The 13,035-nt window shown below is 39.3% G+C and overlaps 1 protein-coding gene across 1 annotated transcript; it reads right to left on the bottom strand.

Moving 5' to 3' along the window:
• Positions 1 to 281: 281 nt before the first annotated feature.
• Positions 282 to 13,023, bottom strand: SHOC2 (SHOC2 leucine rich repeat scaffold protein). Its single transcript, XM_078599361.1, has 11 exons — positions 12,871 to 13,023; positions 10,620 to 11,091; positions 9,867 to 10,124; positions 9,488 to 9,572; positions 8,368 to 8,505; positions 5,607 to 5,737; positions 5,298 to 5,486; positions 5,061 to 5,183; positions 4,782 to 4,919; positions 2,916 to 3,033; positions 282 to 2,379 (listed from the first exon to the last, which is right to left on the bottom strand). The coding sequence occupies exons 2-11, from the start codon at positions 10,851 to 10,853 to the stop codon at positions 2,171 to 2,173; spliced, it is 1,623 nt and encodes a 540-aa protein (XP_078455487.1). The 5' UTR covers positions 10,854 to 11,091; positions 12,871 to 13,023; the 3' UTR covers positions 282 to 2,170.
• Between the last annotated feature and the right edge of the window lie 12 nt (positions 13,024 to 13,035).

Genomic DNA, 13,035 nt, shown 5'->3' with positions numbered 1-13,035 from the left:
GGCAGACAAGACTACCGCATTTGGTTTTTGGGAAAAAAATGGCAAATCTCATCCGCTGTTATTTTCACTGATTATTGGAGTGGTTTATCCTGATATTCATATTTTGTTGTGGATTAATGTAGCTGGGTGGCTAAAATCTGCAATGTATCATTGATGGGAATTTTCAGTGCCGCATTTACAGGTGAGGTCCCACCCCACATCACTGCAAAGTATTGGAGTTCTGCTGCACCTACTGAAGTGGCAGCCAGGTTCACTTAAATGCAATAAAATATAAAAACACGAAGTTTTACATTTTTTAATGTTACTTGTACGACTGAAAATTACAAAATGCACAAAACTTGTTTTTACTAAGTGTGCTTAGCAATTTGTTCAGATGCTTAAGCTTTTATGGCATCACCACTTGTAGCAGGTCATTTGTAATTCAAGAAAAATCCGTTAAACATTTTTTTTACAAATGGCATACATTTACGAAGCACAAACCTCATGGCGAAGACGAGCAGCTGCATTATCTACTTAGAGTGATTACAATGTTTAAAAAGTCCCAATTATTTCCAATACTACATGATCCAAATTGCAATGTAAAACCTTTGGTGCCACTGCAAAACATGCCATACCACAAAATTTTGGCATTTTAAGAATGAACACTTGTCTCAAATTCTGAACACGTTTAAATTAACTGCATTTGATTATTTTGAAAACCCTATATTACATGCATACAGTACATACAGTAGAACACCTTCATAATTAAAATTAAGGGTATTCAATTTGTAAAACTCCAATGGTATAATGGAAAATGCAAAAAAGTTGCTTCTGTGTACATACAGTATATGTTTTTTTTGCAACAGAAGACCAATATAAGAATTAGCTAGAAGAGGCAGAAAATAAATCTTTGGAAAATTGTTTACAAAAGGCAAATGAACACCAATGTCTAAATGAAAAAGTAGGTGTTTAGACCTAACCAACAAACAGATCAACACAAAACAAGCAGAACCAAATGTAATAATGTACTGTACAGATTTACACTTTTTTGAGCTGTCAAATGATTACAGATTTAAATTCCTAAAAACCCTCAACAAGATCAAAAACCATACAACCAAATACGTAATAACGATGCAGAAAAACCTTATCCAAGTGTAACTGGGGCAGGAATTACACAAACATGCTGTATCGCAAACACCAGCACCTATAATGCGTTATTGTATTTTTTTATGCTAAAATTTAAACTTGCACAACGGCCCATTGGTGCTACTGTGGTTTAAATCATGAATACAAAGTTTCGGTTTCAGCTCCATTTAGCCAATATCTGCCAGTGAAATACGTACACGCTATGTTACAGACACCCCACAGTTAGCAGTTTGAATTTAAAAGCAAAATACAGTACTAACCACTCCGCCTCTACATTACCATAATGGCTATTATTAGTCTAGCAAACTATAAGCTACATAAAAAATATTTATATACTACTTCAGATTAAAGAGTCATGCATTTATTACAGTAGACGCAGAAGATATGTCACATATTTACACTGGTGCAAACAATTCTAGAACCTTTGATGCATTTAGTACAGTACTGCCAAAATGATAGTTTTTCCAAAGATAAATGATATGAAGTGCTTAAGTAAAAACCGTGTAAATGATCAATAGCTATTACTGTGTTTTAACAAGACAGTATGGCCAAGAGCAGAAACAATTTTGAAAAAAATGTAGTTGTAATTATAATAGAAACAAAATACACCAATAATTTGACAACCTCTAACCAGAAGGCCAGAAATATGGAGAAAATTATGGAAATTCACAGGTCAAGCAAGAACTGATAAATGAGAGGTTGAAAATCAGTCAAGATGCTGATATTGTGGTGCATCTGGAAGCACTTGCTGTCAAGTTATGCATTTACACGTGCAAAACGTTACTGACTTATTTTAGCAACTGACTTCGGATATTAAATTACTGTATATACCTTAAGATGACTCATAAAACATAGTAGTGTAATAAAAAGCAGTATTATAGATTGATGTAAAATTCATGTCTTAAAAGTAAGCTGCATATAATTGTCAGGCCACATCCAAAAACAAGTAAACGGGTTATAATTTTTATCACAGCGGATCTTATACTTGCATATTTTAGTCCCCTGTAAATCGTTCTAGAATCACTGCAGTCTTGCTGGGATAAACTCAGACCATAGCACGGTAAGGGCCCTGCATCTTCAGATATTGTATTATGAAGGAAGGTCCACTGCTCACAATGGGGCCAGGCAGCTGACTCAGAGGGCAGTTCTCAATACTCATTATGAGCAGCTTTGAACAAAGGGCCAACTCAAAGGGTAAGTTGTGCAGGTTGGGGTTGTCATTCAGGTACAGCTCCTCCAGGTTCTCCAGTGTTCCTGCAAGCCAGAGAAAGCCAGATGAATACACAACTGAGCCAACCACTCGTTTTGTAATCGCCTGAAAAATAGCCCGATATTTGGTGAGGTTTTCTGGGTTTATATCAAGCACATCATTTTTTTTCCCCCGAATGGATTTGTCACACATCACAATCCAAGGTCCTCTTGAATTTATTGGCTCAGGTCAGCCTTTCCTGGATAAATATAGGGCATTATTACCAGTGCAGTAGAAGCTAGATATAAGCACACCCCTTGGGAGCAATTCTAGCTGTGCTTATATCCAAAGTGTGCTTATATCTGAAGTTGCCCTTTGCCTTCCCCCCATCAGTGTAATGTAAGAATGTATTGGTTATATCCAGCTTGTACTGCATTACAATCAAGCTTACCGAGCTGTACATTAGTTTCCATCAGTGTTAGCACTGCACTTCCACGTGTGTAGGTTTGTTCTTGGCAACACATGAGTTATGGGTAAATATGCTTACATTTTCAATGCTGATGCTTTATTAACATATTGCCATGATAAAAAATGGACTTACCTATTTCTTCTGGGACATGGGTGAGCTGGTTTTCCCCAACCATGAGGTGTGTTAGGCTGCAGAGGTGACCGATTCCTCTTGGCAGAGAAGTCAGCTGGTTGTTTGTCAGAACTAATTTCTGTTCCAGAGTAAATATATGCAGCAGAAAGCAGCCATTGTATAAATGCAAAACTATAGTAAAGGACTGTATCACACAAGACATTGTAGGTTTTTTTTGTTCTAGCCTGGTAGGCATCGCAAAGGGAACGATATAATTACCAGCACATTTTGGACTTCTGGAATACCAACTGATTTTCCAGAACAAATACAATGCAGTACACACCAAGTCCTCCACTTACGCTGCTCCTATACAAGCCGTTTCACTATAACGTTCCCAAACGAATTGGGGGACGTAATTCGATTTAAAATGCATTTGATTTATAACGTTGTTTTGAACATTTAAAGTAAAGAACGCAATCGTTTGGGACAGCGCACGTGACGACACAACGCCACGGCTCCCCCTAGTGGCCGCTAAAGCCACAGTTTACAACATCGCCACTCTATACTGAATGCAATCTCCGCTGCCATCTCTGGTGAGGACTCTGTATGAACTCATTATTTATAGAAACTTGTTATAAACTATTTCGTGGGTATCTTGTTAGATTTTTTTGATACTTCTATGTTTTCTGCAAATTGATGAAAAAAATAACCCCCAGGAACGTATGCTACATTTATATCATTAAGTCAATAGTAAACTAGGTTTAGATTGACATTGTTTCGCCTAACATCGCGTTTTTCAGGGACATATCCCCAAAGCAGTGGCCTTACCATATATCTACATAAACTCATGTAAGGTATAAACAAACTATAAACTTTTTATGTTATCAGGTAAGGCCCACTGAGCTATACAGATTTTTTTCAAAAGCAACCTGGCCAGAAATGATAGCTCAACGAAGTAGCATATCACGTGGAAAGGCATAGCAGCCAAACTCTAAAGGCATATTTATAACAGACGAGGTACGCCAGCAAAGTTATCCACCCGAGTAATCGAGATGGGAGCTTGGCAAGTGGATACGTTGCAAAGTGTTTTGTTATTATTTTCTCCAAAGCTTCAGTTCAGTGTGATGCCAAATGCCAGCTCAGCAGCAGTTTAAGATTGTTTGGGTGAATTACGGATTTGAATACATTGCAGCACAAATCAGTGATTGAAGTCCTCATTAATGTAGGAATGGATCCATGAGACAATGTTGGATATTAATGTAGACGACGCACCTACAGTGTACCAAGTCAGGTTGTGGTGAAAAAAAGAAGTGTAGATGGAATAGAAATTATATTTCAGAAGACCCTCAACTTAACACATCCAGTGGAAGCAACGACCGCAGAAATGTGAAAAAGAGGAGGATATAGTTGTAATATCCAAAAAAGTATGACAAGTTTTGCTGGGTATATCAGAGCCAAGTGATCTAATCCCGCTTGAAAACCTGGGCATGTCAGTTTGGTCTGGGTCCCCAAAATGCAGACACCAATTAAATAGCAAAAGTGAAATTTTTTTCAACAGATTTTTGAAGCCATTTGAGTAAAAAGAAATTATCACAAAATGTAGCTAGAGATAAAACCTGGATTCATTACTGGAACAGAGGCAAAACAGGAAGCTATCCCATGGAAACACATTCAACACTTCAAAACATTAATGTAATCATCAACTAGAAGACCATGGCGACATTTGATAAAATGCCACAGAAAGCCAGAATTGGTGGGCAATGGAATGCTGCCAACAATTGTAATACATTAACAATAAACCAGGGTAATTATCAATTTGTGATCAGCTTAACATTTTCTATGAGGATATTTTACATAAATAGGGTCTCATGGAGAGCCACTACGAACCTGCAAGTCTTTGAGGTAAGCGATTTCATTTGGCAGAGACTCCAACTTGTTCTCTTCGAGGTCTAATTCCCTCAGCTTTCGCAGATTGCCCAAACCATGAGGCAGTTTCCGCAAAAGGTTGTTAGACAGCACCAGTATCTGAAAAAAAATGTGCACAAGTAAAAATTTTAACGACTTATACAACCTAACAACCTGAAAAAGTGTCATCTTATATTTATGCACAGTGAGCGTTATTACATGCAAAAGGTTTCGTGTTTAATTGCAGCGAATTAGACCGACCTCTAGAGATGTCAGCTCTGAGATGTCATCTGGAATTTTGGTGAGCTGGTTTGTGGCCAAGTTCAGTTCCACCATGCTCTTCCAGGTGCCAATGTCCAGAGGCAAGGAAGTTAGCTGATTATCCTAAGAAGCAACACAACAGCCAGTTAATTAACTTCGGTGCACAATTCCATTGACAGGAATATACTTTATCTTAAATGTGAAAAGTGGCTCACACAACACCCTCGTCGTAATTACCTTCATGTTCAGTTTACTGAGGGCTTTTGCACGGGAGAAGATGCCGAAGGGAATTTTGCCGATGTGGTTGTGCTCCATGTTGAGGGAATAGACCGTAGTGAACTGGGAGGGGCCACCCACGGGATAGGCCTGGAAGCAGTTTCTGGCTAGGGTCAAACTGCTGAGGTTCACCAGGCTTGAAAGAAGACCCTGGAGGTGGATTACACATTTCAGTGTTACGTTACAGTGCAAAAACAGCCACACCCAGAAAGCGATTATACAATATTGAATAAAAAAAGTGTAAGTAATGGGTTTAGGTATCACACGCACCTCTGGTAGAGTGGAGATGTTATTGTTTTCCAAGTTTAAGTCTTCCAACTCGGTGCAGTTTGCCAGGGTCGTGGGCACTGCAGAGAGTCGGTTGTATCGCAGACCGAGTCTGTTCAGGCTTGCCAAGTTACCTGTTGAGGCAAGAACATTTGTAATTAGTTTTGCACCTTACACATTTGCATACACATTTTCAAATGTAACTCGTGTTCCCAATGTATAGAGGTGTGTGTACTTTTTGGTCATTCAACTTTAATGGCTTATCTAAAATAACCAAGGATAACAAACCGATTTAATATTATATTTATTCATTTCCCTTACCATCACATATAGGATGTAAAATACAACCAAAATATAATAAAACTGTCCATTCAGAAATGCAAGACACTTGAATGCCATAATAACATGGAAAGACGATTGAGTGGTGTATTCCCAGCATAAGAAACTTATATAATCGCCTATAAGCACCATTTAATTTGAGATGTTATACAAATATGCTTAATATGGAGGGAAAAAGCATGAGGACACTGCATTATGAACACCGCAAACCAAGTTTGATTCCCAGAGATGGCTAACATCAGTGGCAAGTGATATCTGAACTGTTACTAACCAGCATTTATTATATTATTTTATTTTACTTACATTTTTAGTTTTTGTTTCCCATTTACGTGACCTTACTGAAAGAACCAAGAATAAGCTTGAAGTATGGTCAAACAATCCCCATGACTGCCACAGTGGGGAGGCTTTCATCCAGCAGTAGATTGGCAAAGAACTGTAATTATTATAAATATACTTGTTTGTGCCAAAGTACTTTGCCAAGTATTTTTAAAAGCTACAGTATCATCATTATCATTCTATGAATATGCAATACATTTTTATACAACAGCTGCAATTGTGCATGGATATCACTTTATGGCATAAAATACATGATGGCATGAGATACAGTTTTCAAAGTTGACTTCTCTGTGGTTCTCTACATTAAATGTTTTGATTGCATTTTTACAGCCCAAGAAAACACGACCAAATTAAAGAAACCTTTATATTCACTGATGATTTACAGACATACAGCAGGAAAACATTGCGTGCGGTGCCATCCCATGGGGGTTAGAACAGTATTTGGTTTCAATACCGTTTCACTAATCAGCACACTGTGCTAAAAACACCAGTGTTTTGTGCGTATAAAAAAAAAGTTGGCAGTGGTCCTACCGTGCCGTCTAAAAGTTCTCCGAAACTTAAATGCAAAATGCTGAACTGCCAAAACTTATTGACACCATCCTCCATAATGTGCAACTAACAGTCTCAGAAACTTGGCAAAGAATCAGAGCAACACTATAATTGTTTCACTGTTGAAAATTAATTCTGAACAGAAACCTATTTAGTGTGACGACATCACTTCTCATGAAAAAACTGGTTTGTACTGACTTGATGTGGTAGTGTATTTTTGTAGCTACAAATGTACCTTAAGGATCAACCCACAATGCTAAATTTAAAACAAAAATAGTAACTTGAGTTAAAATGTCAGACAATCAACAAGGATAACATTTTGCCATGGCAGGATGTGTACATAAACTATTTCACATGCCTCTCAGACCTATATCCCTGGCTTTCGCTTCTTACATTTAATGAACAAAAACTGTTGCAATAATAGGTTAAGCATGGGACTTTATCATGGTTATCTTTGTTTTTACTATCCTTCACAGATAAAGAGATGGTGGAACAACACAAAGTACATGCTTAATACATATAAAGCTCTACAGCATTCTCAATTTTCTTATGCAAGCCACAATTATATTTGATGCGAGGTGCAAAACAACCATTGTCCTGCTATAACAGAGCATAATTGGATACTTACAACTTAAAATGATCACAGATAGAGTTATATTGCAATCAACTGTGTTTGAAGACCAATCTCTTTGGTCTAACACAATTCCCTGTGGGGTGATTTGTCTGACGGCTTGACATCAGTCGTTGATGATCGGTTTGTGCATGGAATTAGCTTTCTCGCTCAAGAGTGGGTTAATAAATCCAGGTTTGTGGGTTTCTAGTCTGCGTGTGTGGTCTCGTGGTCTCGGTTTACTGGGTTGCCAATTTAGGTTTGTGGGTTCGTAGTCCAAGTTTATGGGTGCATAGCCCTGGTTTGTGGGATCGTATTCCGAGTATCAGGAAGCTCAATCCAGTTCCTTGCGCGTAGGGTGTTCGTGGTGCGCCGTGCTCATCGATGTTGTGCTCAAACAGAGTGCACCATGGACACCATCTGATAAGGAAGGTGTAGCGGTTTTTTAAATTATGATAAATGTATTTTATAATCTCTTATATATTTGAACTTTGTATACTCTATACTATGTTGTGTACAGTATTCCCTTTGTTATTCAAGAACTTGCTATCCATGATTTTGTTCATCCGCGAATCGCATCTGGAACTCTACACGACTGCACTGAGAGAGACAGAAAGCGATCAGATAAAGTGATGAGAGAGAATGTGATGCGAGAAAGTGATGAGATCAAGTGATGAGATCAAGTGATGAGATCAAGTGATGAGATCAAGTGATGAGATCAAGTGATGAGATCAAGTGATGAGATAAAAGTGATGAGATCAAGTGATGAGATCAAGGATAGGTTTTCATAAGCCAATATCGCGAACGAGAGAATACTGAATCTCAAATTTTAATCATGTAATGTTATGTTTACATGTGAAGTGCTCTGTGTGACAATTTTATCGTGAAGGGCCGCTCTGTTAAAGTTTGAGTGACCGATTTAAATCTTACCTATACTGTCGGGAAGGTCAAGGAGCTCATTGTGTTGAAGGTCAAGGTTGGTGACTTGTACACAGTTCCCAATCTCCTCTGGCAAGTGCTCCAGTTGATTGTGTGCCACATCTAGTGTCAATAAACTCCTCAGCTCTCCTGGAAAACAAAAGAATGCAAAATGTTTTAGTGCTTACGGTGTAAATATCGAAAACAAGAAATACTAGAATTGCTGAGCAAGTCAAAATTACTTTGCCAATCATTCTAGGCACCCAACATTATTATCTTACCACATGCTTAAAACTGTTGTAGACTGTTTAAAAACTATTGGATGACTTTCATGCCTCACCTGGAAATGACATTCCCTCCCTATATATTTTAAGTGGTTTATAGCATGGACGTTTGTATACTTCATCCTTATTCAACTATCTTGAGTCAGTGAGGCATGACATCATGGTTACACATCTCATTTGTGGCCACATAGGTGTCAAGGTAAGCTTATGTTATCCTTACAATACCTCTTTCTGAAAATTAATAGGGACTGTTAAGTTGTGGTGTAAAAGGCCATCTCTTTTCTAGGTTTTTTTTCAAATACAATATTTTTAAAAGCCTTTTGAAAATTAACAGCTCAATACAATTAACGAATAGAACTGCAGAGAATAAACTTAATTACTATACTAACAACTAGCAATATATTATACATGCTGCATTAAAAACAAAGAACAGTTCAACTTTATAACCTCAAACTGTACAGTCCAAAGTTTAGAGTTATACATTAAAGGTTACTTCATACACCCACACACCTACTTTAAAGAATTCCTTTGTGCTATTTTAGTTAAACATTTTTCAGACACAAATGTGTGGGTTTGGTTTGAACAATGTGACAAGAGAAATGCATTACTCATCTGCAGTCCCTCTGTACTGCACTAATGTAATTGCATTACTTAATTTCTGTAAATGTTTTAATTGTAATAGGCAAAATATATACTTTAAATAAATCTGAAATCTTAATACAGAATTTTTGACGAATACAATGTTACTGTGGTGGTGTGACAATGTAGGATTAATATATTTTTGACTTGTTTGTATTCAACCAATTATCTTGTTGCTTTGATTGTTATAACTTCAGGTCACCCCTTACCTATCTCAGCTGGGAGCAGCTTGATCTTATTTTCTCGAACACTCAGCATGGTGAGTTTACTTAAGTTTCCAATGTCCTTTTCCACCTGCAGTGAAAACAGTGTAACAAAAATGCTTCAACACTCCAGAAATACTCCTTTCATTGTTGAAAAACGTAGAATTTTGCAATTAATTACAAAACTATTGTAAATATTTCAGTGTGTGATATGAAGCTGAATTGGTCCATGTGCTTGAGAATAGTAAACATTTGCAAAAAAATATACATACAACGTATACATCACTTTGTGATCCATCAATGAAGAGCACTTTCCAAGTCCAATTCATTATTACCGTACTTTACATTTCAGCCAGCATGTTTAAACGACAACAAGTCTTATCACCTGAGTGATGCGATTGAAGCGCAGGTACAGCACAGTGAGCGAAGTAAGACGGTAGACCACAGGTGGAATAGATCTCAGTTTGTTGTGGCGCAAATCCAACATGCGCAGGCTGGTGAGGCCTGTCAGCGTGTCAGGGAGGCCGGTCAGTGAGTTTTCATTGAGCGCAAGAGTCACCAGGTTCACCAAACAGCCAATCTCTGTCGGTAGGCAAGGAAGACGGTTTCCATAAAGGTACAGCTCTGTCAGCTGTGTCAGCTCCTGAAAAACAACACATCATCAGTTAGCGGGTGAATCTTTTAAAAACCAAAAGTAGTGAAAGCCAAAACGAATACAACGTATTTATTTGCTCCTATAATAATGTTGGGCACTGTATATAAAAAAATACGACTCATCCAATTTTTTACAAGCTCTGCACATTTAAATTAAGATTTAGTATCCCTCGACTGCTGTAATATGTCCAAGAGGCTAACAGCTGACCACACTGTCCAAACAGCTGCATGAACCATAAGTTCTATGTGCATGCACCACACATTCATTGTAAAGTCCGTGCTCTGCACAAACATAGCTACTCTCTCCCAAACATATTGAGCTGCAATGTGATATCCAACAAATCACCAACACAACTTTCTCAACAGAAAATTTACTTAAACTAAAAACTATATTTGTGCTAGGATGTATAACAAGATTATCACATTTTGCACAACGAGCAGGTGTGATTTAAAATGTTAGATTTTCTTAACACACTTCGGATACCTTTATGTTTGGAGGCAAACTTGCGATGGAACGCTTTGCCAAGTCCAGTCGGGTCGCATTCTGCTCCTTGCACTTGTTAAGTTCTTTCACCACTTCCATGTTGGAAGACTTCTTCCGTGGGATTTGCGAGTTGGGACGTTTGATAGTATTGTCTACAACAAACGCCACCTGCCCTTGGCCACCACCCGAGTCCTTTTTGGGTTCTTTCTTCAAAGAGCTGTTGCTGGCACTCATTTTGGTGCTTATGTAGTGTCCTTGCTAGGTGCTAAATTTTGGAGACCTAATGGATGTTTTTCAAACGATTACGGGTGATCACAAGTATCGAACAGTTCCGTATACTTCGGAGTTGTACGTTTACATGTATAAAACTATGCGGTCCACAATTCTGTGTTAAGTGAGATCATTGAAGTTGGCTATGGTATCCATTGATCACAAGCAAATCCAGACTGATGTTCTTCAAAATCTAATAGACCTAGGAGTGAGGAAAGAACGTAAAACAATCAAGGTTTTTTGCAGCATGTCTCTCTTCTGTAATGCAATACCTTTTTACTGTTAATCAGTTAAGTACCAGCACTCAAACCAATGTCTGCATATGTGTGAAATATAGCAAGTACACTGAAACACATACGCTGGATTGTTAGCTTTACAAGTAAAATTCAACCTCTGGGAATATCAAAGCACATGCACTTAACAGCAATAGATCAATTGTGACATGGAGACAGCAAACCCAAAGACTGCTTTCATCATCAATACAAAGCTTTCAATGTGAGAAGTGAAACATCCCTTATAACCAATTAGAATGGATCATTGGCACCAACAGAGAACACTAAAACACGTCAGAGCGATCAGCACAATAACTCATACATCATCCCATCGCCAATCTCCAGAGGCCGACCACTTAAACATTTAGGATTTCATATTTGTTGGCTGCTGTTCAAAGAAAAAAATCCCTGCAACCAGACTTGGCAGCAGTCACGAGATGGAAACTACTGTACTCGCATAACTTCGCACAAAGGTAAACATTAAATGTTAAATCAAAGTTTTAATTTAGTTTAAAATACAATGGAATAATTTCCAATTCACTACCAGCTGCATTACAAATTTCAAGCTTGCCGTGTTAAGCATTGTCACAGTTTCTCCGCATCCCACGGATGCCAGGAATGTAACACGCAGCGTCAGCGCTGGCACGTAATACCCGCACGCATACAAGGGCCATTGTACAATTAAAGCAGTGGTCGAGACAGGATCCGACGGCTAACTATGAGGAATCCCTGGCATTTGCACTGCTGTTGTGCGAGTCGTGAACGTTTCAACAGTTCACCTCATTAAAATGAAACCAGCAGCGAACGTGTATTCCTGTATAGTCTTGTGAAATAGAACAACACAATTACGAAGCACTGCACCCAGCTCTCCCCTGTAACGCAACGGCAGCGCGACAAACATACACACCAAGACGTTGGTAGCGCTATAAACATCAGAAACACGCGGCCAAAAACTGAAAATGCCTTACGTTGCAATGCGGAGTTGTAATGGAAATAGTTTAGGGGCGGAACGCACTCACCTACCGAATGCTAACCCTACCCCGAACCAACTTACCCGCGATAGTAAAGCCCTTTCACTAACCCCAACACTACCCCTAAACCACACACCTTCCACGATGTGGTTTGCGCACTTTTAGTGTTCGTGGTCTCAGCGCAAATCTACTGCAACGCTTTTGGATACACCAAAAAGTGGAAGGGAAAATGATCGGAGTGATAGAACATCATTAAAGTCTTGACACATCATGGAGATGTCATGAGTACATTAGATTGATTTGAATTGTTTGCCCTCGTATGCACCACACGCAAAACACCAATCAAAAAGCAATTAGTCAAACACCACAGAGCAAGATACTCCTCAAAATCTTGGGAACACCGTAAGATTTCCTGAAAACATGACATAATTATTATATTAATTCGCCTTCCCCGACGACTCTTGAGACACACTCAGTGACGGCACAAACAAAAACAATCAACATTCAACCGATTTACACTGAAATCCGACGACGATACTACCCGCTCACCCCGAAGAGACTCCCCCTCCCCGACCCCCAACCCGTCCACACCGTCCCGCGGGGCCTAGTGCGACCTCGCGCGGCGGGGAATCCAGACAAGAACGTGGCTTCAGGCGGGCCTACACCGCAGCTGCGTACAAACAGTCGATGCGCGTCGCCGACGAAACGAGCACGCGTTGCACGAGACGCTCCTCGTACCTCGAGGAAGGGCGATCGCCGACGCAACAGACGGTGGTTGGGCGGTCGAGAGCGAAGTGAGACGCGCAAGAGACGGACGCCGAGGAGAGAACGGGCTGGCGGAACGCTTCACATTTCCCAGCCCGCTTACGCTGCTGCCCCTCTCTCTCTCCCGCCGCGCACGCG

Source organism: Lampetra planeri, chromosome 12 (genome assembly GCF_965212315.1).
Source record: "Lampetra planeri chromosome 12, kcLamPlan1.2.h2, whole genome shotgun sequence".
NCBI lineage: Eukaryota > Metazoa > Chordata > Hyperoartia > Petromyzontiformes > Petromyzontidae > Lampetra > Lampetra planeri.
Note: the sequence above shows the minus strand (reverse complement) of the source record. Positions and strands in the feature narration are given on the sequence as shown.